The sequence below is a fragment of the Rhineura floridana genome, chromosome 7 (assembly GCF_030035675.1).
Source record: "Rhineura floridana isolate rRhiFlo1 chromosome 7, rRhiFlo1.hap2, whole genome shotgun sequence".
Lineage (NCBI taxonomy): Eukaryota > Metazoa > Chordata > Lepidosauria > Squamata > Rhineuridae > Rhineura > Rhineura floridana.
Window position 1 is genome coordinate 140041355 of NC_084486.1, and position 27609 is coordinate 140068963.

The 27609-nt window shown below is 42.6% G+C and overlaps 1 protein-coding gene across 4 annotated transcripts in view; it reads right to left on the bottom strand.

The window, feature by feature from the left end:
- Positions 1–27609, bottom strand: part of PEX5L (peroxisomal biogenesis factor 5 like) — a 94861-nt gene that overhangs the window by 25173 nt on the left and 42079 nt on the right. For 3 of the 4 annotated variants that reach the window (XM_061634513.1, XM_061634512.1, XM_061634511.1), the window contains one exon: positions 14285–14380. In XM_061634513.1, the coding sequence (XP_061490497.1) occupies positions 14285–14380 (96 nt within the window). Of the gene's footprint in view, positions 1–14284; positions 14381–15160; positions 15236–27609 lie in introns of those variants that run through there. The other variant, XM_061634514.1, reaches the window with a different exon arrangement.

Here is a 27609-nt window from a genome sequence, read left to right on the forward strand (position 1 = left end):
TACTCTGAATCTATTGACCGTTACAGGCAATAGATATAGTTAGTCAGTTGAAAGGACCCCTGCTTGAATTCTCCCCTTGTTACTTTCCTCAAGTTTAAGCATGCCTCTGATTGGTTAGATGATATTCTCAGGGCTATCATCATTTCCAGTTCCTTCTCCTTCCCACAATTCTCTCTCTCCCTACCTTTTGAATTCAGTTAGTGTAGATTATTAGGCTTTCCTATCCACATATACTTTCTTAATAAAATGAGTTTATTTTGTTTAAGATAAACATCACTCTTTCATATTCTTTTATATCTCCAATGAACTCTCTGCATAAAGCAACTCTCTTCAGTTGACTAATCCTGTTACACCTCTGTGGTGTCAAATATCATCTATGTTTTGAATGTATTCTCCTTGATTTTGGCTGAAACTTATAGCAAGGGCTTCTTAGCCCATATATTGTTCCAGTCTGTCCATTCAATTTCTGCTCCAAGATCAGATTTCCCAAAGTTGTTTGAAGAACTGGAGAGGCCCGGTGTGGACATCACAAATTATTTTATTAACAATAGAAATTCTTTTCTTCTTCTTCTTGGATGATGGTTTCGCATTTATACAAAATTTTCAAATGGGGCCAGATTACAGGTTGCTTCAGCTTGTACATTTGGATTAGTAATAAAGTGTGTGGCTTGATGTAACTGAAGCCAACATTTCCTTCACCCAGTTTAGCAGCCAGTTATGTCCCTGAAAGTGGTTGATGATTATCATACAAATTATTTAAGCAAAAAATACCCATTTCTTCCTACCTCTGAAAGCCCCAAGGTTAGGGTTACCAACCATATTCTTTTAAGAGTACATGTACTCTTTTTGAGATGGTGCAACAGCATACTCTTACTTTTCACTTATCGAAGCCAAATGTACTCTTTTTGAAATGACAAAATGATGGTAACCGTACCAGAGGTGTATCTCTATTTTAAAAAAAGGGATGATACCAAAAGGGAACCAGTAGGGATATGGATGGAGCCAACTTCTTAGCCCACAGGACTCATACAGCAAGATCAGCTGCCACAAATGGATTTTCTATGTCTTTTACTGTTAAGAGGAAGGGCACTGCTCTAAGTCTGCTATGCAATTCTTTTGTATGTTCCATGTGTAGCTAAGAGCAACTTTTTTGAACCCTGGATAATCTGTATAACATTCTGTAAATGGGCTGCTTCATAATCCCAAATAAGGTGTGCACGACCTAATCCTTGTTGGTTGGAGGGTTTATAAATTACTGTTCGTCGTTTGCCTTGAGGCACGAAAGATAGAACAAGATCTGCCATTTGCTTAGCATCCTAGTAGGGATTTGTACAGGCAAAACTTGAAAAAAGAACAGAGATTTTGGTGGGACTGTCATTTGGATAGCAGCCACACCTCTCAGCAAGGACAGTTTCAGTTTAGCAAAGTCCCATTTAACTTCTGTCACCAGGGGATAAAGGTTTAATTTCCACGTCCTTGTCCACCATTTTGGAACTTGGAGTACTAAGTACTTAGTAAGTGTACAGCAAATCTTAAAGCCCGCCATCTCATGCAGATGGTGCTGTAAGCAAACTGGAATGTTAATACGTAACTGTTCCCACTTAGCTGTGTTTATTTCCCATTCTGCCACCTCACCATAGGAAGTGATTGCCTGAGGGCCTCTGAAAGTGATTGCTTTGGATCGGAGATCATCAGGGCAACATCATCCATCAAAAAGATTTAAAATGTGTGGGATTCCGTGTCTCTGTATACTTTTAATCTGACCATCAGCCCAGGCTGCACTGGCCAGAGTTCTATTGCAATGGCAAAAAGCGAGGATTTGTGGGTTTTTTGCAATGATTGCCCCTGCTTGGCGCCGCACTGAATAGGAAACCTGCTGGAGTTGTGACAGTTAACTCTACCTACAGCCATTCTGTTGGAGTGTACTTTGTAAATGTTAACATAGGCAAAAGATCTCCACCTTTTCTTGATTGTTGGGAGAGAGCCTGCACAAATCAGAACAGTCATGGCTTCTTTCCACGTGGCAAGTGTAATACATAACCAAGCTCTCAGTTTTATGAAGCTCTGCAGGAGCCCACTCAAAGCCCGGACTTGGCAAGGTGAATTCATTTAAATCTGCAAATCCCCATCACACCCATGTTCACTCACTGGGCACTTGGATTTAATTTCATAGATATTCCATCCAAGCTGTACCACCAGAGCTTTGATCCAAGAAGAAACTGCCAACTGAAAAAACTCCTCAGCATAAAGGCAACTGGTTTGGTCTCTTTGATTAATGTTCCTTCTCACATACTGTAGTTGGGTTTCTATACCCAAAAGCCCTTTATCTTGCAGGCAGCATCTGTTCTTAGTGACGCGGGATTTGCTGTAGCTTAGCCTGCATTTCGCTAACAACAAAAGTTAACTGTTATAGAGAATTCTGTAAGAGGTGAGTGTAGTAAAAGCTGCCACCCTTCTGAAAGCATTATCCCTTTCATGCAAACTTACAAATTAATCCAGAGCAGGTAGGCCCGGTGTCAGCAGGTGGCCAGGTTGGGCACTGGCCGAGGGCCCCTGCAGCTGACAGGGGCCCCTGCAGCTGGGGCTGGGCAGATGTAGCTCCCACACCACACTAGCATCAGGTAATGGAATGTGCACTCCATGACCCGATGCTGGCACAGATAGCAGAGTGGAAAACGCCTCCCAGGCCATACCCTACTATTGCAGGCTGGCTGCGTCACTTCCCACATTGCTGTGTCACTGCGTCAGCGTACAGCACGCACATGCTTGTCATCTCCCAAGATGGCGGCGGGGGTGCCAACATGCTGGTGTGGCCTGGCTTCTTTAAGCCTCCGGTGGTGCTGATAGTGCCACCATATTGCCACCTTCACCTTCGAGGGCCTGCTGCTGTCTGGTGCTGGTGCTGGCCCTGGGAGCAAGAGAACCCCAACAAGCCATTTTAATTCATGAAAGCATACAGGCGTTAGTTCCAAAAATCTCAAGATCCTGTTTTGCGAATACTCCATAGAACCTACATACTTGAAGTAAGATGCAGAGTCGGCCTTATACATCTGTGTCCCTTAAATTGTGCATGGAATACAACTGCTAAAATTAGAAACACCACATTCAAGTAAATCCAGTAACCTTGTGGTGCAGTCTTTGTAAATGGCGAGCTGCCTGGAGCACCTGGGCCAGCACCTAAAACTAATCTTGAGCTTTGCTAATATATAGACTACTAACAGCACTGCTCAGGAACTCTCAGAAACCAAAAAAATCAGGGCAGTTTTGAAATCAGTGGTTAAAATCAGTGCAATTTTGAAAGGTTCATTCCACCATCTTGATTCAAAATGGCATCCAATTGTATCCAAACAACAACAAAACCTGCTGCTTGATCTCAAGAACCATCATGCACAAAATTTGGTTACAATATCTTAAGAGGTGTCTAAATGGATAGGCAGCAGAAAAACAACTTCCAAAATATATAGTAGACTGTGGTTTCATTTACTTCTGCTCTCTGCCTTCCAAGGCACCCCTGTTCCAAGGAGTGCTAAGTAGGTCCAGATAACTGCTGGTGTTGATGCGCTCAATGGGATTGTGAAGCCATTGCTTCTTTGTCCCAGTTGCCTTTGATGTAACCCAAGATATATTTTACATTTGGATATAGACTAACCCAATCAAGTCTACATAACATTTCCTGCACTCCATCTTAAGACTCTTATAAACTGCAGACTGGACGTTTTCATCACACCCAGCAATATATTCTCTCTCTCCCTCCCTTCACCCACAGCTTTTTTTGCTCAACGTTCTGACTGGAGAAACGTTCTGATGAGCTTGGAAGCTTGCTCACTATTTTTTGACAATTTACTTGGTTCTAACAACCAGATTATGTTACTTTTGGATTTTTCTTTTCAAATGGACCACTACCCAAATTTTTTATCTGGAGTATGTCTGTGTCACATGCTCAGGTAGAATTGGCATTCAAATAAGCAAAAATTCCTGGTTCAGCTGTAAAATTCTACACACTATGGACTGGTTTAACCATGGGTTGTCCATCAATCATAAAATAAACCATGGTGTCATGGGTGGCTGTTTGGGAATGCACTGTGTATCCAATGCCCACTAGATCCCTCAATACCTATCTCCCAGAGAGGAGCACAATCTTTTGCAGAGCCGCAGAGCAGCAAGCACTGTTATGAATGTGCCTAAATGAGGTGTGCAACCAAGAACACAGGTCCAGACCAAAACTTACAAAAGTCATCATTCATTTATTGAATGAAGGGTAATAAAAGTATATAAATTGCTGTGCAAATTATGGCTATGCGCATGGCAGTATAAGCACATATCAAGTAGCAGGTGCTTTAGATATAATCATAACACATTCATGGTGAGGCTAGAACTAAGCTAAGCTAAAAAATTTAAGATCCCTACACTAGAACAAGGAATGGAAGGAGACAAGAGATAGACTGTAAAGTACACCTCTCCCGGCTCAGGCTTTGAGCAACTCCTTGCCATTGGATGGATACAAATGGTAGAAGAGCTCTTGACCAGAAGCAGGAGTAGAGTGCCTTAAGCCAGCAAGGTTCCAAACCTGAGGCTCCAGGACCCTTCCCCAGGCTTTATGGGCTGAAGGTGAATGATGGGTTAAAGTTCTCTTTGTGAGTGGAGATAGGTAGAGGCACATTTTAAAAATTAACTACTTAAATACATTTTTTTGCCTGTTGCAGTTGTTTGTATATGAGGGAGGAATTTTGGTGATGTCAAAATGAAAGGTGATCCATGGTGAGAATGTTTATTCTTGCCTTCCTGGGACAACAGCAAGGGTCTGAGTTTTTATGATTCATCTTCCTGCCTCTGGGTTTTGGTAGCCTTAACACCTTTGAGTTAAATAATCCTTGATCTACTCCCTAGCCTTGCCATGAATAATATATATTTGTTTGGGGGGGGAATTTTGGGGGGGAATGGTCCCCCCCATTTTTTCTGGGAAAAAATTCTGGAAATTTTTTTGGGGGAAATGGAATGGCGCCCAGTCCCCCCTCCCACTATTTTCAAGGTTTTTTCCCCCAGGCCTTCACATCTCTATGCCAAGCCATAGTCCTCTGAGATGAACCAAGGTTCTGGTCCCATGGGCAGTCCTCACAATGGCTTGTTTCTCTATAGCACGTGAAGGTACCCTTTGGCCCTCCAGACGTTGCTGAACTAGAACTCCCATCAGCCCTGGCCATTGCTGCTGGCCATTGCCCTGCTTGCTGGGGCTGATGGGAGTTGCAGTTCAGCAACATCTGGAGGGGCAAAGGTTCTCCACATCTGCTCTAAAATTTGTTTTGTTTTCCAGCTACTCTTGTCTTTGTAGTTTGGTCAGTGTCTGGGACAGGGTGGTCAAACAAACCATGGAAGGATGCTGGCTTCACATGTAACACCAAACAATAGTTAAAACAAAGTTCATAAGCCAAGAACAGTTCATCAGCCAGTCTGCACATAGTTGGTAGTTGGCAGTGAACAAACCATAGCTAAGCTGCTGAGCAGGATCCACACATAACATTCAGCCATGGTTTATTATTATGTGTGAAGTAGACCAATGTGTGAGGTGGGGTACAAGAAAGTGCACAAGCCCCAAGACCTCCCATCTTAATATCAATACAGGTGCTGGGATGGCAGAATATCATCTAAACAGGCCCAGAGTCACAGGAACACAGTAAAATCGTAGGTTCTTTGTCCTCTTATTCATACTGCAGTGACAATTTAACTCGGTCATCTTTTCTGCAGGTAGTTAAAAAATGCTCTGGAAAAAACACTATTACATGCAACAGATTTTCCTTTCAATTTTTACTCCAGTATCATTTAAGCTGTCTTTTAATGACGTTCCTTGCTAATAGCTGCTTTTTTCTCCCCTCCCCCCCTGATATGAAGATGCTTTAATTATCCCTCCAGGTAAAGTATTTTAGAGCAAGGATGTTATTAAAAAGAGTCTCTTTATTTTTGGCTGAACGTTTCATAACTGAATACCATAGCTGCTAGCATTTTAAGCGTATTTTGAAGTCTGAGTTTTATTCAAAAGAAAAGAAAGTTTCCCCACCCCCCTCTTCGCCAAATAGCCAGAAAACTCAGAAAATCACAAGATGTGCATTAGAAAACAAATTGTGGGTTTAAGGAATAATAAAAGTACTTAACATTTACAGAGCGTATTTCAAATGTTCAAAGCACGTTGCATGAATTGCCTCAATAACACCTTATTATTTTATTTATGATTCATAAAGCACCATTACTTTATATACTTTATATTAATCTACTAGGAGCTTGCTGTCTAAATAGTCCTTACTGTAGCCCTGAAAAGCAGGCAGCATATAATCATCACTAGTAACAGAGCTGATCTGGACTAGTAACAGAGCTGATCTGCCCACCAAAACTGGAGCAGGGTGGTTTTCAACTAACTTTTACAGAGGAGTAGATCCACTGAAATTAATGGACCTAACTTAGTCATGTTCATTTATTTTAATGGATCTACTCTGAGTAAAAGTTAGTTGAATACCTCCCACAGTCTCTAAAGTGAGACTTAGCAGGTCCACAAAGCCTCAAGGTCTTATTGTGTTCCCATAACAAGGTCTAGAGGCTTAGGGTTGCCAGGTCAGAAGCATCCCAAACCCTGAGATTTCAGAGGCGGGCCCGAGTGATGTCATGGGGCCAGGCCTGAGTGATGTAACAGGGATGGGCCTGAGTGATGTCATTAAGCATGATACATTAATAAGGTTGCCAGGTTCATGGCCTGAGACTGATCCTGTATCTTTAGGAGAAGAGAAAGTCAGCCAAGTGCAGGTGTTCTTGCAACCCTGTAATGGGAAAAACCACAAGGTGGAATTCTCCCTTCCCCCTGCACAACTTTTAAAGATACAGAAGACCTCTTGGAGGCCGGGTTGTGTTGTGGAGATGTTAGATGGGAGCTCTCAGGAGGAAAGGCAGATGGCCCTGAAGGTTGCAATTCTAAACACGCTTACTAAGGGCCTAAGCCCCATAGAACTCAATAGGACTTACTTCTCAGTAGATATGGTTTGGATTGTGCTGTTGGTAAAGCTTCACTAGGGATCCTCTGCAAAGATATCCATATCAAAGCAGGGTTGGCAACCCTCTGCCTGGAATGCCCTGCCCCTACCTTTTAACATGGCTACTCCAAACAATTTGACACTTCACTTCAGAAAGAGGTTTGAGAAATGAGTAACAGTAAGAAGCTTCTCTACCCTTTTCTGCCTACCCTGTGGGCTGCTATAAACTCACTTTGACAGCCAACCCAATTCCAGTGAATAATAATTGACAGAGAGAAAGCACACATGGTTTGGTTTACCTTCACAGCTAGCAGCTTGGGAACAACAACTGCAGCCACACTTCCCAGTATATGAATTCTTTTTTACCACTATTGGGCAAGAAACAAACCACCATGTAACCAACAAGGTGCATCATCAATGGGTTTAAGGGGGTTGAGCTGAGCGCATGGAACCACTGCTGTTGCTTCTATGGCTGTAACGGAGTGAGGTTAAAGATAAGTGAAATGCAAATAGGGGGAAAAAAGACAGCGATTGGCTACAAGCCTGAAAGGGCAGGGTTAGAGCTGCCAGCTATCAGCTCATTTAACAGAAGCTGCGGGGGGCTGACAGTTTGGTGTATATCTCATGAACCAGAGCACCTAGAAACTTATTTTTTTAAAATGAAAGTTGAGAGTGGAGATTAAGGTGACTCATCCAGAGACCTGGAGAGGACCCCAAAAATCTGGAGTCTCTGGGCAAAACCTGGAGACCTGGCAACCCTATTTCAGCCACTTTCTGAAGCAGATTGGGCTCTCCCTGCTGCCTGTGCCCCCTTGGATACTCCCTAGGATAGTATGAGGCAGTAGCATAGGCCTGATCAATGCTGGGAGGAGTGTGCAAACTCTGTGGCTTCTATGCTGTACCATGCTTTAGATGAGCAGGACCGCACTGAGGCCTACAGGTCTCCCTGCAGCCTGTGCTCTTTCCAGCCTGCAGAGTCCACTGCCCCTGCTGAGCCAGCTGTACCATTAGGCTTCAAGCATTTTACAGAGGGCAGTCCTGTATCTGAAAGGCTGCCTGATCCAAGTCCACTTTAAAGATAAAAACTCACAGGAAGGGAGGGTGAAGTTGACCATCAGCAGTTAGCACCTAGACAGCAGACTGAGCAACCTCGCAGGCCTCCGTTTCCCCCCACAACTTATTTATTCATTTTATTTGACAAAAATTATATTCTACTTGATGGTATTAAAATAAAACCACAACACAGTTTGCAAAAAAACCCCACACATTAAAATTATCAATAAAAGACAGTTAACAGATCTTTAAGAATAAGCCAAAAACAGATTAAAATATCTGCAAATCTGGAAATGGTTAGAAGTATTGTTTCTATTTATCTACTATATATTATGGAAAGTTGCATTTGGACTCTTCTTAAGATATTGCAACCAAATGATGCATCATGATTCCTGAGATCAAGGAGCAGTTTTTTGTCTCTGAATATAACTGGACACCGTTTTGAATCAAAATGGCAGACTGAACCTTTCAAAACTGCACAGATTTTAACCACTGATTTCAAAACTGCACTGACTTTTTGGTTTCTTAGAAAGCCCAAGTAACACCAGGTTATGAGGTTGCTAGTATATGTAAAAATTAGCACATGCAAATTTTATGAGTCATCTTTTGTCCTTTTTTGTTTTTGGCAATGCATAAGTAGCCACTGTATTTTAGGTGTCATGAAAGGGCAGCAAATTTTGTGTTCTTAATTCATTATTATTACTTTTAGCGCCAGTAAGGAACAGAGGTCCTTTTGGGATTTTTCTCCCTCAGGTCACTATAAGCTTACTAGATCAGCCTATGCACCTTGACTTAGGGATATGGATGGGCAAATCTGTCAATTTTCGGTGCTCTCTGTTTCTCATGGGTCTAATCTTAAGTTCATTCTCCACATTTCCACATCTGTTTGTGATTTTTTAACAAGCCCTCATGAAAATTCATCAGCATTTTAGTGCAACATTCTCGTAATATGCACATTTTTGTATGCAATTTTTGCCTAATATAATATAAACATTTTTGCCAATTTCCCCCACAACAATGCATTTTTGTATGTTATTGTCACCAATATATGCATGCTTCTGCACACTTTCCCCCAGTATATGCATATTTGCACTCATTCATCGGCAGGAGAACTGGGTTGCAAAATTAGGAGAATTTTGAATTTTGAAGGATGGCTGTTTTGGTTCTTGTAGTTTTCTGAAAAGTGTGAATTAGGTAGGTTTGCATTTAAATGTGAACTGAAAGTTCTTCCCCATCCCTACTTGAGGTGGAGGTGGGGGCAGGAGCGTCATTTGCTACCCCACTTCAGGCAGCAAAAGTATTTTGGCCAGCATTGCACTGCCCACATTGCTTACCGGGTGTGTGCAGGATGTGTGTGTGTGATGTGTGTGCCAGCAGATTGGGTAGGGAGCAGGGAAGTTTGGAAAATTCCCACATATCAGTAGTTCATCTGAGGCATCCAGGAGTCCTGCAAAGTACAGATCCCTCTCTGTGCCCACACTCTCCTCAGGCAGCTGTCTCCCATCCAAACTTACTTCCAGTTCTGGAACTTGGATGAGGAGACGAGCATAAGTGTGTGCCTGTGTCAAACTGCAGAAAGGTAAACCTCAGAAAATGCATAGCAACTCCCCACTTTTATAACTGTTGATTTAAAAATCAAACCCCCTCTTGCACATGATGTAGAACAGAGATATGAAGAGAGACAGTAATCTACTATTGCCCCCTCCCTTTCACAATGTCCAACATGCAATTCGAAATTTGTTAGTTTCAAACAGTCCTTGCAAATAGAAAACTAGCATGCCAGAGAGAAGGCTATGTAGACCCTTTCCCCTGAAAAGCTACTTTTCCAAAGGCAGAGTGCTTTTGACATTGAGGAGACTTCACTCATGTGACTTCTACCGCCGCCACCCAACACACTTCCACTCTGGAGTGGTACACTCCTTGAAGGGCTGTCTCATACAGTTCTCCTGAAAGTGGAGATCAGCTGCCCTAGAGCTGTGGTAATTGCAGAGAGCTTTAGTCTTAATGCTCAGATTTGACTGCCTAGATTTTGCCTTACGCTTTTCTGAAAATGTTTCCCTGTTCGCGGTCTAGAATTCTTAGTGTCCAGGCCAGCCTTATCGTGTTGTATAAGCACATCGGAAGGATCCCTCTGAGGCCTCTGAAAATAGGATAGGCAGATTCATACCAAGCCACACAAGCTGCTAAATCATTCTTATTGTGCCAAAAGAAAGGCCAGCTTTGGAGGATGAGGGATGCTGCCAATCAAGAGGAACGTGAATAGAATGGCAAAGATCTTGGAGAAAAGTTTCAAGATAGATTGGCAACATAAAAGGAAAACAGAGCCACAACATCATCCCTAACATCACTCTTTTGGAATCAAGTCGGGCATAAATAAGCAAACACAGTTGCATTAAAATGAGATAACAATAATTCTTCCTTGCCTTGATTTGCAATCATTGATTTGAATAAATTGTTTTACTGCATGTTGCTAATACAAGCTATTTCTGACTGAGCTTCTGATGCCACATTCTGACACACCCAGTTAGGAGTGTGTGAATCTGTCTATTATGGTTTCTCTTAGTTTCTCATTTTTCTACTCTTAAGTTCAGTTCTCCACATTTCCACATCAGTTTGCGACTTTTAAATTGAAAAAATCCCTCATGAAAATTCATCAACATTTTATTACAAATTTCTCTTAATATACTCATTTTTAAATATGCAATTGTTCTTAATATACACATTTGCAAAGCCATTTCCTTACAATAATGCATTTTTGTATGTTATTTTCACTACCATATGCATTTATATGCACACTTTATACTATGCATTTTTGTAGACATTACCCAGCTGGAAAATTGCATTGCTAAATTCAGAGAAGTGCAAATTTCGGAAGATCTCTGTGTTTTGGTTCACATCTTGTTTCAGAAAGCATGAATCAGGCAAGTTCACCTTTACATGTGAACTGAATTGAATTTGTCCCTCACCCCTACACACAGGTGACCCCAAATGAACTTCATCTTCAAGACCCATTCCCAATTCAATTTCTAGGGAGGATTTGGATTTGGAGTAGATCTATGGTTAGAAATTTACTGTCAGGAGAAAGGGGGCTGGGAATGCATGGGGCAGGGTACCCTAGAGAAAAGCAAGGCAATGGAATATGAAATCCATATTGGCAAGGGAAACTTGTGTATACAACCAGGCTCCTGGTTGCACAGCTGATGTATGTATTTATTTGCATCCACCATGTGATGTTCACCAGGCAGGCACTCACTGAACAGGTTGGATGCATCTTTTGATGGAAACTTTTTTTTAAAATAAAGTTCAGTCTCCCCCATCTCTGTTGCTCCTAAAATTCTTGTCGCCTGTTCCCTCTGGGCACTTCTAGACTGTTGCTATTTTTGTGGGATTCAATCATATACTGGCAAATTCAAGTTGTACAAATAAAGTTGATTTGGTGCTCTTGCACTGGAAATGAATGGGTAAGTGTGAACATAGAAATACAGGAAGCTGCCTTATACCAAATCTAGCTCAGTCCATCTAGCTCAGTATTGTCCACACTGACTGCCAGCGGCTCTCCAAGGTTCCAGGCAAGAGTCTCTCCCAGCCCTACTTGGAGATGCCAATGATTGAATCTGGAAGCTTCTGCATGCAAAGCAGGTGCTCTACCGCTGAGCCAGGGCCCTTCCCCATATATAGGATAAAGCAGTGGGATAACCTTTGCTTGACATAACATCATGTAACAGCTGGTGCTGTCTAACCTCCCCGCAAACAAATCACTAATAATGCTCAATAAACAGATTATCTGGAAGCGACCACTCATCTGGTCTCCCCATTTCCTCTCATCTTCTTCTCTTGGCCTCATCCCCCTGGCTTTCTTTCTCTCCCGTTAATGACATGAGGTCACAAAATGTGGGGTAAGTGGAGGCAAGCAGGCAAAAATGTTTGGAAATGGCAAGTCAGTTGGGGGGAAAAAAGCCAAAGAGAGAGAAGAGGGAAGGAAAAAACAGAGAAGACAGTAGATGGACATTGGAAAGAAGAGGCTGAGTGGACAGAGGGAAATAAAGCCTGAGGGACCAAAAATATTTTTCTGTGTCAGAAGCCCTCTTGAGGAATTAAGAATAAAGTAGATGAGTGTGTGTGCATGTGCATGAGTGTGCAAGGCTGGCATGCTAGCTTGCTTCCCCTCTCCCCCAGCTGCCATTTCCATTGCCTTCCAACGTGTGGACAGTGAATTTTTGAAGTAGGGACCTTCTGGAACTCATGAAGGTTCCTTGCATGTTTTAGAACCCTAATTTTCCAGGGCATAGAAGGCTCTCCACTTCAGAAGATTACTGTCCAACTTGTGCAGAGCAACTGAAAAGGCAAGGGGGGGGATGGAGCTTGCACTCTCATCCCTCAGCCTCCTTCACATGGCTACTTTACTCTTAAGACTGAAGAGGGCTAGGGAGTGACTGCTATGCAACAACAAAAAGGTAGTAACCCAATCTCTTTCATACAGTGTTGGGGCTGGAGATGTAAGAAGGCAGTGTTTACCAATGTAACCTGTATTTGCCACAATCAGTGCTGTTTTTGTTCTGCTGTAGATCAGTTTCCGCCAAATACTATGTTATTTGTCTCTCTGCCATTTAACACAAGTTACTGAAGTCATATGATTATTTATGTAACTTATGTAACTTCCTTTCAATGTAAAGGAAACGTCAAAAGAATATAACCCCCCCCAACCGTGTATCAGTTTTGGACTTAAAAACTCAACGACAATGTGAACGAATACCGATCATATTTGCTTGATTGTTTTCTGTTCCTGACCACAGATGAATATGTGAACTGCAGCAATTTCTGCTTCCTTTTTCATTTTCAGCGGAAATCTGCGGCATCCCTAGTTGGGGTTCTTTATGTTCCTGAGTTTTCATTTTGTACTGTGTATTTTTTGGTTTTCTGGTTTTTGTTTTAAGGATGTTGTATTCCTGCCCTGAAAGGAAAGGTTGAAACTAGGTCAAGCAGGCTGCAGGTGGGGCTGGTGAGATGTTGCAAACTCCTGGGCTCCTCTCAATGGCTTATAAGCCTCAAAGGGGGCAATGAAGGGAGAGAAGAGAAGCCATCTGTTGAGAGGGATGAGCAGGCAGGTGGGGGAGGCAATCTTAAACCTGTACGAAAGAGGATGGAATAAGCTGGTCTAATTTCCCTTTTTCTCCCACTAGTGATGGTCTCCTTAAAGATCAGGAGCTGTTGATTCCCACTCTGGAGTTTGGGATCCCTGAAATTGTGACACCTTTTCTTGGCCACCATATGGTCTAGGCCTCTTGCCTATGCTCTTTCACCTGTCCTGCCCAGTGAAGAATGTAAGCAGCTCAGCCAACAGCAGCAGGATAAATTTCTGGCTGTCCCCATTTCACTATGACATTAGGAAAATTCCACAGTACAATTCCAGAGGCTTCACTACTACAGAATTATTTAGCATGTGCCACAATCTAGATGACAATGGAACATTTCTTCAGTTGCTTCCAGACAACTTATTGAGCATTCAACCTGATTTGTTTGCAGGGAGATTAGGTGATGGTGGCTATTTAATGAGCATTCATTCTTATTTGTTTGTGAGGAAGTTAGATGACGTTGCATCAACCTAAGTCTTATTCCACATTTTCCAGTGTATTTTCCTCTCCCTTTCTTTATCACAGAAGACCGAACTTTTGGGGAAGCAGGTTTGTTGTGCAAAAGCTCTGAATCAACTTTAATTGTGCAACCTGAACTTGTGGGCATGTGATTGAATTCCACCCTTCAGATCATGGATGAGTCTGATAACCTACTGTGAGGAGGAGGAATATCTGCAATTAGGTTATTTGCTAATCTGTTTACATATATATATTTCTTCTTTCTTTGGATATTTTTTCCAGACTTGGACGAATGACTAGCAAGAACATTGGTGTGCTTTTAGAGAGCTTTCAATTGTTAATGTAAAAACAACAACAACCCTTTGGTGGCACTCCTAAATGTGCTTATCTGAAAGGAAATCCCCACTGAAATCAATGGAGCTTACTTCCTGCAAAACATGCCGAGGACCAGGGTGTTAATCTTCCAGTGGATATGTCATCACTTGTTTAGCTCAGATTGCCTATTGCCAGGTTGCACTTTTAATTGACCTATTGAGTTAATTTGAAAGCCACCAGCCTGTTGCATTAAACGACTGCTTTGGTAGATGAGCTTTTTGGTGAGGCATTTACCAAAACATCAAACAATACCTCGACAGCTGCTTTGGCCCTTTCAAATTCCTCTTCCAAGGAATGATTTCGTGAAAGAAGGGTGCCTCCCCAGCGTTGCTCTTTGGTAGATCGTGCCTAAAAGAAAAGAATAACATGCAGTAAGCTAGGAATGATATTCACTGAGCAACCCAGTGTGGTACAGTAAAAGCCAGCAGTGCTAGACATTTTGCTGCCTGAGGTAAAGGACAAGATGGTGCTCCTCCCAATTCTCTGGCCTATATGTTGGAAGCCAACAGGACTGGTGACAGTTGATTCTTTCTTCAATACAATAAAAATGAACATCCTCCACTGCATCTGAGGCAGAAGAGTAGTTTAGGGGGTGCAAGACAAAAGCCATGTGGCACACACACAACTCTGCCCTCCAACAAAAGGGAATATCCAGGTGGCTTCAGGAAGAATGACTGGAGGCTGCCACTGCTTGTGCCCAGCATCTCCTGCCTGTGATAGTTGCCTCACTGTGCCTAATGGTAGTGCCAGGCCTATTTTGAAAGGAAATATCGATATTTTGAAAGTAAATATTGATATTTTGAAAGGAAGTGTTGATAATTTAAAGAAAATATCGTAATATCAATATTTTAAGATGCAGATTTTTTAAAAAAGAAATCCATTTCTGAAAATAGCTGGGGAAATCACTACATAAAAATCTGATGCACAATGACAGGGAATAAGCGAATTAATGGAAACTTTGATACCAAATCCAAATTGGGCGGAATGATAGCACATCCCTAATCTTTGTATATCAGTATATCCACACACCAGTCTCCAGCTCCTTACTTTTGAAAGACTGCAAAAAATAAATGATAGAAAAAGGTCTGTGGAAAGAATAATTGAGGAGAGGGGAGTTTGAAAACACACCTGCCTCTCTGTAGAGACAACATGGATAGAAGCTGCCGCTTCAGATGATATCGTGCGAAGGTGTGTACAACTGCAAACCGCTGTGTTTTTTGTGGTTTTGTTTGCCGCCCTGGGGTCCTACTGGGAGGAAGGGCGGGACATAAATTAAATAAATAAAATTGCACTGTGAAAAACAACCCGTGCATTTAAAAGGCTATTGTCCCGCTCGAAGGGCTTGTTCACATGGGGACTTTCTCCGAGATCGGTGCTACTTGCATGCCTGTTAAATTCGCTGAGTTTACATGACGTTTCAGTTCATGGGAAGTCAAGTCCCTGCTTTCTCCCTTAAATCCAAAGCAAATCAATCCAATTTTAATCCGAAAAGGGAAGAAAAAAAATCTGTGTTTCGCATCTCTAGGGGCTTGTAGACGCTTAGTTCCGATGCTTTGGTGAGTCCACGCCCACTCTCTCCTCCCCCCTTTGTTTTGTTTTTTACTCTGGAACAAACAGAGCGTGCTTGGTTGCCGAGGTAACCAGAGGAAGAGATAGTTTGGCCTTAAGAGGGCATGGTCATTAGGAAGCTGCGAGATTAACCCTTCCCCTTCAGTATGAACACAAAACAGCAGATTGAGGGCTCATATAAGGTAAGAAGTGTTAGCCTTTAAACTCCATTGCGATGAGAAAAGCTTTGCCTTTAAAACGGAGTTCAGCTCCAGTGTGGACCAGCCTGAAGTCAGGCAATTCAGTCACACTGAACAGTTCTTTAAGTAGAATTGAAGACTCCCCCCAACAGTTTTTTAAGTAGACTTGACTTTCACGTGAAGGCTCTCCCTCCTCCTAAGACCCACCCTCTGCTCTTTGCACTTCAGAGCCCTTCGCCAACAAGGCGAAGGGGGTTGAACCTCAGCTTCCCCCTCTGACTGGTGGGGGCTAAATGTTATTTCAGGAAGTCCAGCTGGGAATCTGCAAGCTGGCTAGGCGGCTCTTCAGAAGCAGGTGAAGGGGGAGTGTCCATAGGAGCAGTCTCTGGCAAATCACACCGCACGGCAAGCCCTCTTCCAAATGCTCGCCAACGGTTAGAGTTCCCCTCCTCAAAGCAACCCCCCTGTCCTGGGTCACAACAGCTATGTGTGTACACAGCCTAGGCCTCCATCTGATACATTTAAGAATTTCTACAATACAGCAGGGCCTCGCTCATACGGCAGGTTCCATTCCGGACCGCCGCTGTAAAGCGAAATCTGCCGTAAAGCGGAACGCATTGACTAACATCGTCTAAAATGGTGCCCGATGCCCGAAAAACACCGTAAAAGTGGAACAAACACCGTAGGAGGGGGGCTTTCTGCAATTGACAACTGCTGTATCGGTGGAACGCTGCAAAGCAGAGTGCTGCAAAGCGGGGCCCTACTGTAGAAGATTATACTATATAGTACAGGAGCAGCCAGGCTATGGCTCTCGGGGCAAGTCAGGACCCCCCTCTTTACCCCATCCCTGTCTTCTCCCATCCACATAGCTGGCCCCATATCATAGGCCTAAGGGAGGATCCTGGCCCTTTGAAAACATTCAGGGTAAAACACAAAACTGTTCAAATTCTAACCCTGTTACCACTTGCGTGGCCCTGTAGTATAGTGGAAGGAATGCCAGACCTGGACTAGAAAAAACTAGAATCAAAGATCATTTCAGCCACAAAGCTCACTGGTGACCTTGGGCCAGTCTTCAGCCTCAACTTCATTATGGGGTTGCTGGGAGAACAGAATATGGGATAAGCCAGTGTGCATCACCCTGAACTTCTAGGAAGGAAGTTGAGGATAAAAATGTGATGATTAAATATACAACCTTTATTTATTTAAGCAATTTATTATTGTTGTTAGCTTTTTTTAAAAAAAAAGGTGAACTCAAAGCAACTTATAAAAATATTAAAAACAAGTATAAAAACAACCTAAAATACACCAATAATATATGTAAAAAGGCAAAACTGACTCACCTTCCCCTCCCCACTAAAAGATAAATAGAAAATTAAGGTCCAAAGGGGTAATGAAAAATAATATTTAAGCTGTGTACATAAAACAGTCATTCTTCTGACTTCCTTTTGGCCTTCCTGACTACTAACGTGTCTCAAGGTTGCTAGTTCCTGGCCCATGGCCCAGTCCTGAAAAGGGGGGGGAATTTTGAGGAGATAATCAGCCCCAAAGGAAAAGGTTAAGCAGCACCTCCCTGCTGCTACTGGTTTGCTCCTGATCACAGGCTATTTTCAGCAAAAGCAAACAAAGAAAAACACCCAGAAACAGCAACAAACCCAGAAAAAAACTGGGAAAGGAACACAAGACGTAGTTCAGTTCTCAATGTGTCCAACAGAACCTCACTACGAAATCTGGAACAGTCTTCTTCACTGGCTTGTGCCCTCCAGGTATTTTGGGCTACAATTCCCATACACCCCCGGCAGCATGGTCCTGCACTTATTCAATTCTTACCAGTCTGACAATCTTTACAAAAATTGGAAAAATCAAATGAGGTACGACTTTTGGAGTTGTGGCTCAATGGAACACAAATGCCAAGCAGATTTTTGCTTTCACTTTCCCTAAACAAGCTTTTCTGGGCTCCTTCCTTTGTTCAGCCTTCATCCCAATGTCCTCCCCATGGGGGAAGTACCAAGGAAGTTTATAAGCACCCTTTCATCAAAAAACTTCTGAATTCATGATCACAGTGAAAAGAAGCATCCCCTTTCATTGGGAATAAAAACAGTGCAGTGACCTAAAAAGTGTTGATTCTGCTGAGCTGTTTTCATGCGGGATGTAATTTCTGCTGCATTAAAATTCAGGGATGAATCCAGACTGTGATTTTTTGGTGGAGGAATCGGAGGAGTCCACCAATCTTGTACTGTGCACTTCTGCAAGAGGAAGTAGTCACAGGATGCAAAGGTTTTATAGTGCAAGCCCATTAAGCTGAATAGGATGATGTCAGGAGCGCTTTACTGCCCAATCCTATACATGTCTACTCAGAAGTAAGCCCCACTGAGCTTAATGGGTCTTACTACCAGGTGTGTCTAGGACTGCAGCTTTGGGGTAAAATGGTTTGCAGCAGAAGCATGAAAATAGAAGCAATGCATATTGACTAGGCATAATCCCGTGGCTTTAAAAACTGAGGGCTTCTGGAATCTGCATGGTTTCTGTTCACCTGTGAATCATAAAATCTGCATAGAATTAATCCATGTAATATGAACGGTCAGGCATGGACAGCTTTCCTGTACAAATGGAGAGCATGACCATTATTCATGTGCATGCATCACATTCAGCTAGTCTGCTTTGCACCAGTGCACAGGCTGCTTTGAGTATGGGTAACCTACACCCCTGCCACTAGAAAGGAATGAAGCAGTTGGGGTAACGCAATGGCTGAGCTGCAAATCAGGAGGTGCCCAGTTCAAATCTTGTCTCTGCCATGACTTTATTAGGTGGCTGTGATGGGTTGTAGGGGCTTGCTGGTTCTCTTCCAGCACCTTGCCCTTTAAGCAGGCCCTGATCCACACTACCAAGCATTATCCAGGAAATGGCTCCTGAGGACAGTGCCTGGAGACACCATCTGTGTTAGAAGGTGCTGGGTGGGGCCCTCTCATTCATCTGTCTGAGGGAAGGGAAGGGGTACTTCCGCAGGGTCTCAGCCAGAATGAAGCGTGGGGATACCTGGAAGATATGGAAGGCCTTAGAGTGGGGAAAAAGGGGGTAGGAAAAATCCAGAGGAGAAGTTGGGGTAACTAGGTTTCTAAGGGAGGGGCCACCACTACCAGACTGCAGTGAGCCCTTTAACGTGGTGGTGGCGGCAGCAGCCCTACCACTGTGGGCTTAAATATGCCCAGCTGTGTCAGCTTATTATTATTATTTATTAAATTTATATTCCTCCCTTCCTCCCTGAAGGAGCCCTGGGTGGCAAACAAAAACTCGCTAAAACATCTTTAAAGCATCGTATTAGTGTGCTGTGTGTGCATACTAGACACCATGCATATGCTCTGTGACCTGATGCTAGTATGGAGCAGGAGCTACACTTGCAGGTGCTACACTTGCCCAGCTCCAGCCCCAGGGTCCCCTGTCTGCAACAGAGGCCCTTGGCTAGTGCCCAACCTGGCCGTCTGCTGGCACTGGCCCTGTTTGGCTCTTGCTCCCCGGCCAAAGGCCATCTGCTGGCTCTCTCCCTAAGCCCCATTGAGTGGAGCCAAAGAGGGAATAGTAGGATTTGCTTAGTCCCCTTTCTCCACAGGAAAACCCTGGAGTCCTGGACTTGAGTCTGCCAAAGACAACACTACAGAAGCCCAGGAAATGAGGTCTTGCAGAAGGACTGTACCTTCTGGTGAAAGTAATCGGGACCTTCGAGGCTGGCCTATGAAGCAACAGACCTGAAATAAAACCACCCTTGGAACAAACTGATTGTGAGTCTATACCTTCTTTCACCCCCCTTTTTGATGGGCCCTTCCCCTTGGCGTCCAGTGCAGTGGCTAGAGGCAAGGTGTTGGTGTTGACCTTTAAAGCCCTATACAGTTTCGGCCCAGTTTATCTGAAGGAGCGCCTCCAGCATCACCAATTATGCTGCCTGATGAGATCAGCCAGACAAGACCTTCTCTTGGTTCCACCAGTTAAAACAGCGAGACTGGTACGGACCAGAGAGAGGGCATTTTCGACTGTGGCCCCCACCCTCTGGAATTCCCTTCCTCTCGATCTTCGCCATGCCCCCTCCCTGATAGGTTTCTGCCGGGCCTTGAAAACCTGGCTATTCAGGCAGGCCTATGGGATCTCTGGGGCGGGTTAGTTATTAATGTTGTTATTAATTGGTAGAGTGGTGTTTAGATGAATGATGGTCTTATTGATTGTATATTGTATTTTATTGTATTAATGTACATCGCCTAGAGTGGCCGTTAATTCGGCCAGATAGGCGACTCATAAATAAAATTTTATTTTTATTATTATTATTCTCTCATCCCCCACTCCAACATGGGGGACAATAATACAGACTTACCATACAGCTTTCTGGTAGGATTGCAACTAGACAGTGCATCTGAAGTGCTTTGAACAACTGAAAGAATGATACAGCTTTTAAGTACTATCATTACATAGGAGAGGAGCATGGATCATGGCCCCAAGTTTCCTGCCACGCCCTTGTGCCAGACTTAGGGCATGTGTGGAAACAGAAGGAGGGAAAGAGTTTAATTGAGCTCTAGGGGACTTCCCACAGGTGGGATGATGGGCCATGTCTTTTCTTTGTAAAAGAAAAAGCTCGATCAGTAGCAGTGTGTGTGGTGGGATGGAGCTGTGAAGCTGCCTTCATGACACCATTGCTGCTGCTTACCTGAATGGGGCAGAGCGGCAATGAAGTTGAGGCCATGTGAGTGCACCGGTGGGAGCAATAATCTGACCCTGACTTTGTTGCTGCCCCATCCCCATCCTTGTGAGCAGTAGCAACACTGGTGTCAGGACAGCTCTGTAGCTCCACTGCACATGTGGCTACTGAGACATATGCCACCATAATTATTTTCTTGGCACTTTTCAAGTTGCTAAGAAGACAATATAGAAAGATGGAATGCTTGGCTGTCTTTACTCCCGGAATCTAAGCAAGATGTGACATATTTCAGTATTATCAAGAACTAACAGCAAAGATGATCTCTACGGAATCATGCATGGAGAACTGTAGCATTCATGGCAAGATAACTCTCTGGTGCTTAACCCAGCTGTCTTCAACCTTCTGTGCTGGCAGGGGCTGATGGGAGTTCTAGTCCAAAATGTCTGGATGGTACCAGGCGGAGGAAGGCTGGATTAGCTAGGTGACAATGCATAAGTATACTTAAATAGGAAGGGCATGATTTGTGTGGCATATGCAGATGAACAATCTGAGAAACAGAGATTCTTATCAGATCATTACGTAAAATGTTTCTAAGCGAGAGAGGGGTTGGAGAATATTTTCTGTTCACTGCTACATAAAAATTATACAATTATAGGAGCTTATAGGAGTTTATCTAGTTTGAATCTGTCACAGCCACACAATGTTGCGGGTGCCAGATATAGGAGATCCTGTTTCACTCCAAATAAAAAGGCTGCAATTCTTTTCACGGTTGGTAGCTTTAATCACACTGAGATCAATGGCATTTAACCAGCATTGCACAGAATTACAGCTTAACAGCCTGACCTCTGTGCATGTTGACTTGGCAGTAAATCCCACTAAATTCAGTGGGGCTTACTTCCAGGTTAGGGTGTGTATATCTTTAGATTATCGATCATGAGGATTTTAATCTGTCATATGATTAGACCAGTATCAATGTTTGTGTCAAACAAAGCTTCAGTAAATTCTGGGAGGAAGGAAGGGAGGGAGGGAGGGAGGGAGGGAGGGATGGATGGATGGATGGATAGATGGATATAGATCGATCGATCGATCAATCACTACTCCAAGGGAAGCTCGGAGGGTGGCAACAAGGGAGAGGGCCTTCTCAGTGCTGGCCCCCAAATTATGGAATGATCTTCCTGATGAGGTGCGCCTGGTGCCAACACTGTTATCTTTTCGGCACCAGGTCAAGACTTTCCTCTTCTCCCAGGCATTTTAGCATGTGTTTTAAATTGTTTTTATATTGTTTTAAATTTTAAAATTGTGCTTTAAATTGCTTTTAAAATATGTGTTTTAAATTGTATATTTGTTTTAATGTTTTTGATTGCTGTACACCACCCAGAGAGCTTCGGCTATGGGGCGGTATACAAGTGCAATAAATAAATAAGATGTTACCAAGGGTCAAATTACACAATGTGCTAAATGGGTAACATACAGCTATGCCTGTTTTCTTCCCCTTTATTTACTTGCAGGCATGGGGATGGACAATAACATGGAGATTGCAGTGCATGGGGAGGTGAGGTTTAACTCTCCCCTCTCCAGCTACAATTCTGACAAAAATTGCTCCACTCCATGCTCTTAGCATGGCTATGAGCACGGATGGACAACTCAGTTTTGGTTTCTGTTTCTCATTTTTTCCATTCTTCAGTTTTCCACATTTCTGTATTGGTCTGTGATTTTTAAAAAAAAATCCTCATGAAAATTAATTAACATATTAATGGATGTTTCTCTTAATATACATAGCATATTAATGGATGTTTCTCTTAACAGACATTCTTTTATATGCAATTTTGCCTAATATTCACATTTTTGCAAGCAATTTCCCCTAATATAATGCATTTTGTATATTTTCACTAATGCATGCAATTTCATGCACAGTGTCCCCTAACAGATGCAATTTTGTATTTATTTTTATTGGGAAGCTGCACTGCAAAATTAAGAGAAGTGCAAATTTCAAAGGATAACTGCATTTTGGTTCTCATATAGTTTTGGCAGGTGTGAATTAGGTAGATTCACATTAAAAAGTGGACTGAACCGAATTCCTCCCCCATTCCTAGTAAAGGCAAAAAAGCTGCCATGGTGATGTGGTAGTTTTCATTGACATTGTGGCTGTGGAGGGGAGGAAGAGGTAAACCTTATCTCCCTGCATGCGCTGCAGTCATGAAGTAAACTGGCCACCCATGCACCAATAATTAAATAAAGAAAAAACATGGCGGTAACTACTCACTCCCCCTTTAGTATGCACACCTTAACGTGGTGAGGGGGTTTGAGAGTGTTGAAGAAGCTGAGAGCAAAGCCGTCAGGAGTCTAGCCCAAGAGGCTAGACTCCTAGCAGGGGCACCCAAGGCGGAATGGTCAAAGCAGAGGCACCAGACTAAGATGCATCCAAACTCAGAGGAAGGCAATGGTAAACCACCTCTGAATACCTCTTACCACGAAAACCCTATGAACAGAGTATCCAAAATGCAACACGAGAAATCTTAAAATGGTTAAAGAGAGAAGCAAAAGCAAGAGGAGACAGAAACATGGTCAGAACCCTAAAAGCAACAATACAGCGACTAGTATGTAGGGACAATGATAACTATTACAATAGTTATCGTATAGAAATAGAAGAGGACAACAAAAAGGGAAGAACAAGAGCTCTATTCCAAAACATTAGAGAAATTAAAGGGAAATTTAAATCAAGAGTAGGGATGTTGAATAATCAACAGGAGAACACACTGACTGACCGAGATGAAATAAAAGGAAGATGGAAGCAATACACTGAAGAACTCTATAAAAGAGATGCCAGGATGATAGATTCATTCATGGAGGAACGGTATGATGAAGAACCAGAAATTTGAGAATGTGAGGTGAAACCTGCTCTGAAAATACTTGGAAGAAACAAATTGCCAGGAACAGATGGCGTACCAATAAACTTGCTACAAGCTACTGAGACTGAATCCGTCCAAATTTTGACAAAAATTTGTCAAGAAATATGGAAAACTAAACAATGGCCCACAGACTGGAAGCGTTCAATATATATTCCAATTCCAAAGAAAGGGGATCCCAGAGAATGCAGTAATTATCGAACCATTGCCTTAATATCCCATTCAAGTAAAGTAATGCTCAAGATTCTACAACAAAGGCACTTACCATACATGGAGTGAGAAATGCCAGATGTCCAAGCTGGATTTAGAAAGGGAAGAGCCACTAGATATCATATCGCAAACATACGTTGGATAATGGAATAGACCAAGGAATTTCAGAAGGAAATCAACCTGTGCTTTATAGATTACAGCAAAGCCTTTGACTGTGTACATCATGAAAAACTATAGAATGCTTTAAAAGAAACGGGGGTGCCACAGCATCTGATTGTCCTCATGCGCAACCTATACTCTGCACGAGAGGCTACTGTAAGGACAGAATATGGAGAAACTGATTGGTTCCCAGTCGGAAAGGGTGTGCGACAGGGGTGTATTTTATCACCATATTTGTTTAATCTATATGCTGAACATATCATACGGAAAGCAGGATTGGACCAAGATGAGGGAGGTGTGAAAATTGAAGGGAGAAATTGTTGGTCAGTGAAGCATGCTGTGAGACTCACAGACAGGGTTTTTAGCAGAGAGAGTGAAACCTGAAGCAGAAGGGTTAAGCTGTGAGAACAGAGCGCCAGGTTTGCCAAGGTCAGAAGCTGGCTGGGAAGTAGATAAGGGAACATCTTGTTGAGGCTCAGAGTGGGGGAGAAAATGTCTGTGGAGAGAACTGTGTCTAATGTCTTTTGCCTAGTAAAGACTCTTACAAGAAACTTGCCTGGCCTGGCTTATTCCTGTTCTATGCAACTCTCGGATTCCATCCTTGTATGATCTACACACGCACACACGCAACAGGGGTTATGGGCCCAGCTTATCATACATGGTAGCGGGTTCGAGAGCTGTTGACGTGACGTTGGTGCAGAGAGAAACAAAGTGCAAGTGAGAGGCAAGTAAGAGTGGGCAACATGGCTGTAAACCTGTTATCCGGGATGCCGATGGAGAGACTGAGTGCTGTAAACTACTCCAGCTGGAAATGGAGAATGAGAGCAGTTCTGATTAAAGAGGATTTGAATGATGTCGTAGAAAACCCCCCTCCGGCAGCTCCTTCAGCAGCGTGGTTGAAGAAAGACGAGAAAGCGAAGGCTTTTATTACTCTGGGGCTGTCTGATTCTCAACTGTTGCTGGTGAGTAATGAGCCGACAGCTAATCAGATGTGGGAGAAACTAAGAGCCGCTCATGTACAGCAAACTGCGGGGAGCAGGCTGTGCTTAGCACGGAAACTTTATCAGACGCGTTTTACAGATGAAGTGACTATGACAGAGCATCTGGCTGAATTTCGTAGATTAAATGCTGAGCTGCAAGATAGAGGAGTGCATCATAGTGACATTCAGATGGTCTATATCCTGTTATCTTCATTTGATCAAAAATGGGATGTCCTGGTATCGAGTCTGGAAACTTTACCTGACGGACATCTGAATTTGGACTTTGTGGAACAGAAACTTCAACAAGAGTGGAATAGAAGACAAGAGAATAAGGAAACTGAGATAAAAGAGACTGTAGCTGTACAACAACAAAATCAGAGAAGCAGGCAAGAGAATAAAATATGTTATTTTTGTGGATCCCGTGGACATATACAGAGACATTGTTTAAAGAAGAGGAATAACAGGGGCTTTGAAAGTCAGAGAACAAGCGTGAACTTTGTTTCTAAGGAGGGCAATAAATCCATTAACTCTAAGTGGCTTCTCGACAGTGGAGCGTCTAATTGCCTAATCACAGACTCTAGTTTATTTTACACTTCAAAGCCGACGCAGCAGAAGCTTTATCTGGCTGATGGATCCACTCAGGACGCGATTGCAACAGGCACGCTCAAGTTGGGTAATTTGGGAACTATTTTGACAGATGTATTATTAGTTTCTGGTTTAAAATATAACATTCTATCAGTGAGCAAATTGGCTCAAATAGGTTGTAAAGTTACATTTGAAGGGGATAGATGTTTTGTGAGAAAAGATGGTGAAATATGCATGCAAGGGAAATTACAGAACCAAATGTTTATGGTTGAGTGCAATCTTGATAAACACATGTGTGCTTGGATAGCAGTAAATAAAGATAAACATGATAATTGTGTCCATGAATGGCACAGAAAATTGGCACACACACATTTCGAAAAGATACAAAACACCCCAAAGCATAGTCAAGATTTGAAATTAACACATTGTGAGCATGTGGATGAATGTGAGGTATGTTATAAAACAAAAATGACTGTGACTCCGGTAAATAAGAGCTGTGAAAGCACGACCACTGAACCCTATCAGCTCATACATGTGGATTTGGCTGGTCCTTTCCAGTGCTCAAAAGGTGGAGCAAGGTTTTATTTAGTGATTGTGGATGATTTCTCCAGATTTACACATGTGTTCTTATTGAAAAAGAAAAGTGAAGCAGAAGAGAAATTAAAGGCATTTATACAGAGAACAGAGACACAATACGGGGTTGTTATCAAAAATATCAGATCAGATAGAGGTGGAGAATTTACCAGTAATTCATTTAAAACATATTTGGAAAAGAAGGGAATAATACAGAGTCTCACTGCTCCCTTCAGCCCATCCTCCAACGGAACTGCAGAGAGGAGGAACCGGTCATTGCAGGATTCAATGAGAGCCATGCTAGCAGATGCTGATATGAATAACACTTATTGGGGTGAATGTATTCTGTACACTGTTTATATTCAGAACCGCCTTATGCACAGAACAATAGGCATGTCTCCCTATGAGAAACTGACTGGAAGAAAACCCAGGGTGAAACACATAGAACGTTTGGGGGCAAAATGCTGGGTACATGTTGCAAAACAGAAAAGGCATGGTAAATTAGGCTCAAGAGCTCAGGCAGGACGCATTTTGGGATTTCAGAATTCATATTATAGAGTTTGGTTGCCTGAGAAACAACAAGTAGTGCTAAGCAGAAGCATAAAGGTAATAGATAAACCTTGGAGAGAGAGTCAAACAGTGATACTTGATAGTGCAAGTAAGCAGGAAGCAGCTGATGTTCCTTTTGGACAGCAAATTCCATTAAAAACTGCATTGACTGATCTTATTCACGGCGGCAAACGTACTGTAAAAAGACTGAGAGGTGAAGACATGGCAATGCAAGATACAGAAATGCCAAGTACCAGTACAGGAACAGGTGCAGGTCCAAGTAAAATAGAGAGTGAGGAAGAAATGGAAATAGATAATGTCTGGAGATCAGAAAGAAAAACGAAAGGTCAACCACCTCAGAGATTCACATTTAATGTTACACAACAGAATAATGAAACAGATACATATCCAGTAGAATGGGAAAAAGAAGGACCAATAGATAAAGAAACAATGGATCTAATGTGGCAATTTTGTGTTGAGGAATGAAATGTAAATGTATTATCAAATAAAAGTGAACAAACATGACTCTGTAAAACCTGTGTGAATAAAGACATAAAGAAACAAGAACTGAACTGAAAATGTAAATAGAAACTGTAAGGAAACAAACCATGTACTGATATGTAATGAAAAGTTAATATTGTAGAAATGTAATAATGAACAATTTGTAATCTGTGAATCTGTGAGTCTCAGGTGGGGGCTGTTGGTCAGTGAAGCATGCTGTGAGACTCACAGACAGGGTTTTTAGCAGAGAGAGTGAAACCTGAAGCAGAAGGGTTAAGCTGTGAGAACAGAGCGCCAGGTTTGCCAAGGTCAGAAGCTGGCTGGGAAGTAGATAAGGGAACATCTTGTTGAGGCTCAGAGTGGGGGAGAAAATGTCTGTGGAGAGAACTGTGTCTAATGTCTTTTGCCTAGTAAAGACTCTTACAAGAAACTTGCCTGGCCTGGCTTATTCCTGTTCTATGCAACTCTCGGATTCCATCCTCGTATGATCTACACACGCACACACGCAACAGAAATATCAATAATTTAAGATATGCAGACGATACCATACTACTAGCAGAAACCAGTAATGATTTGAAATGAGTGCAGATGAAAGTTAGAGGAAAGCACAAAAGAGGACTACAGCTCAACGTCAAAAAGACTAAAGTAATGACAACAGAAGATTTATGTAACTTTAAAGTTGACAATG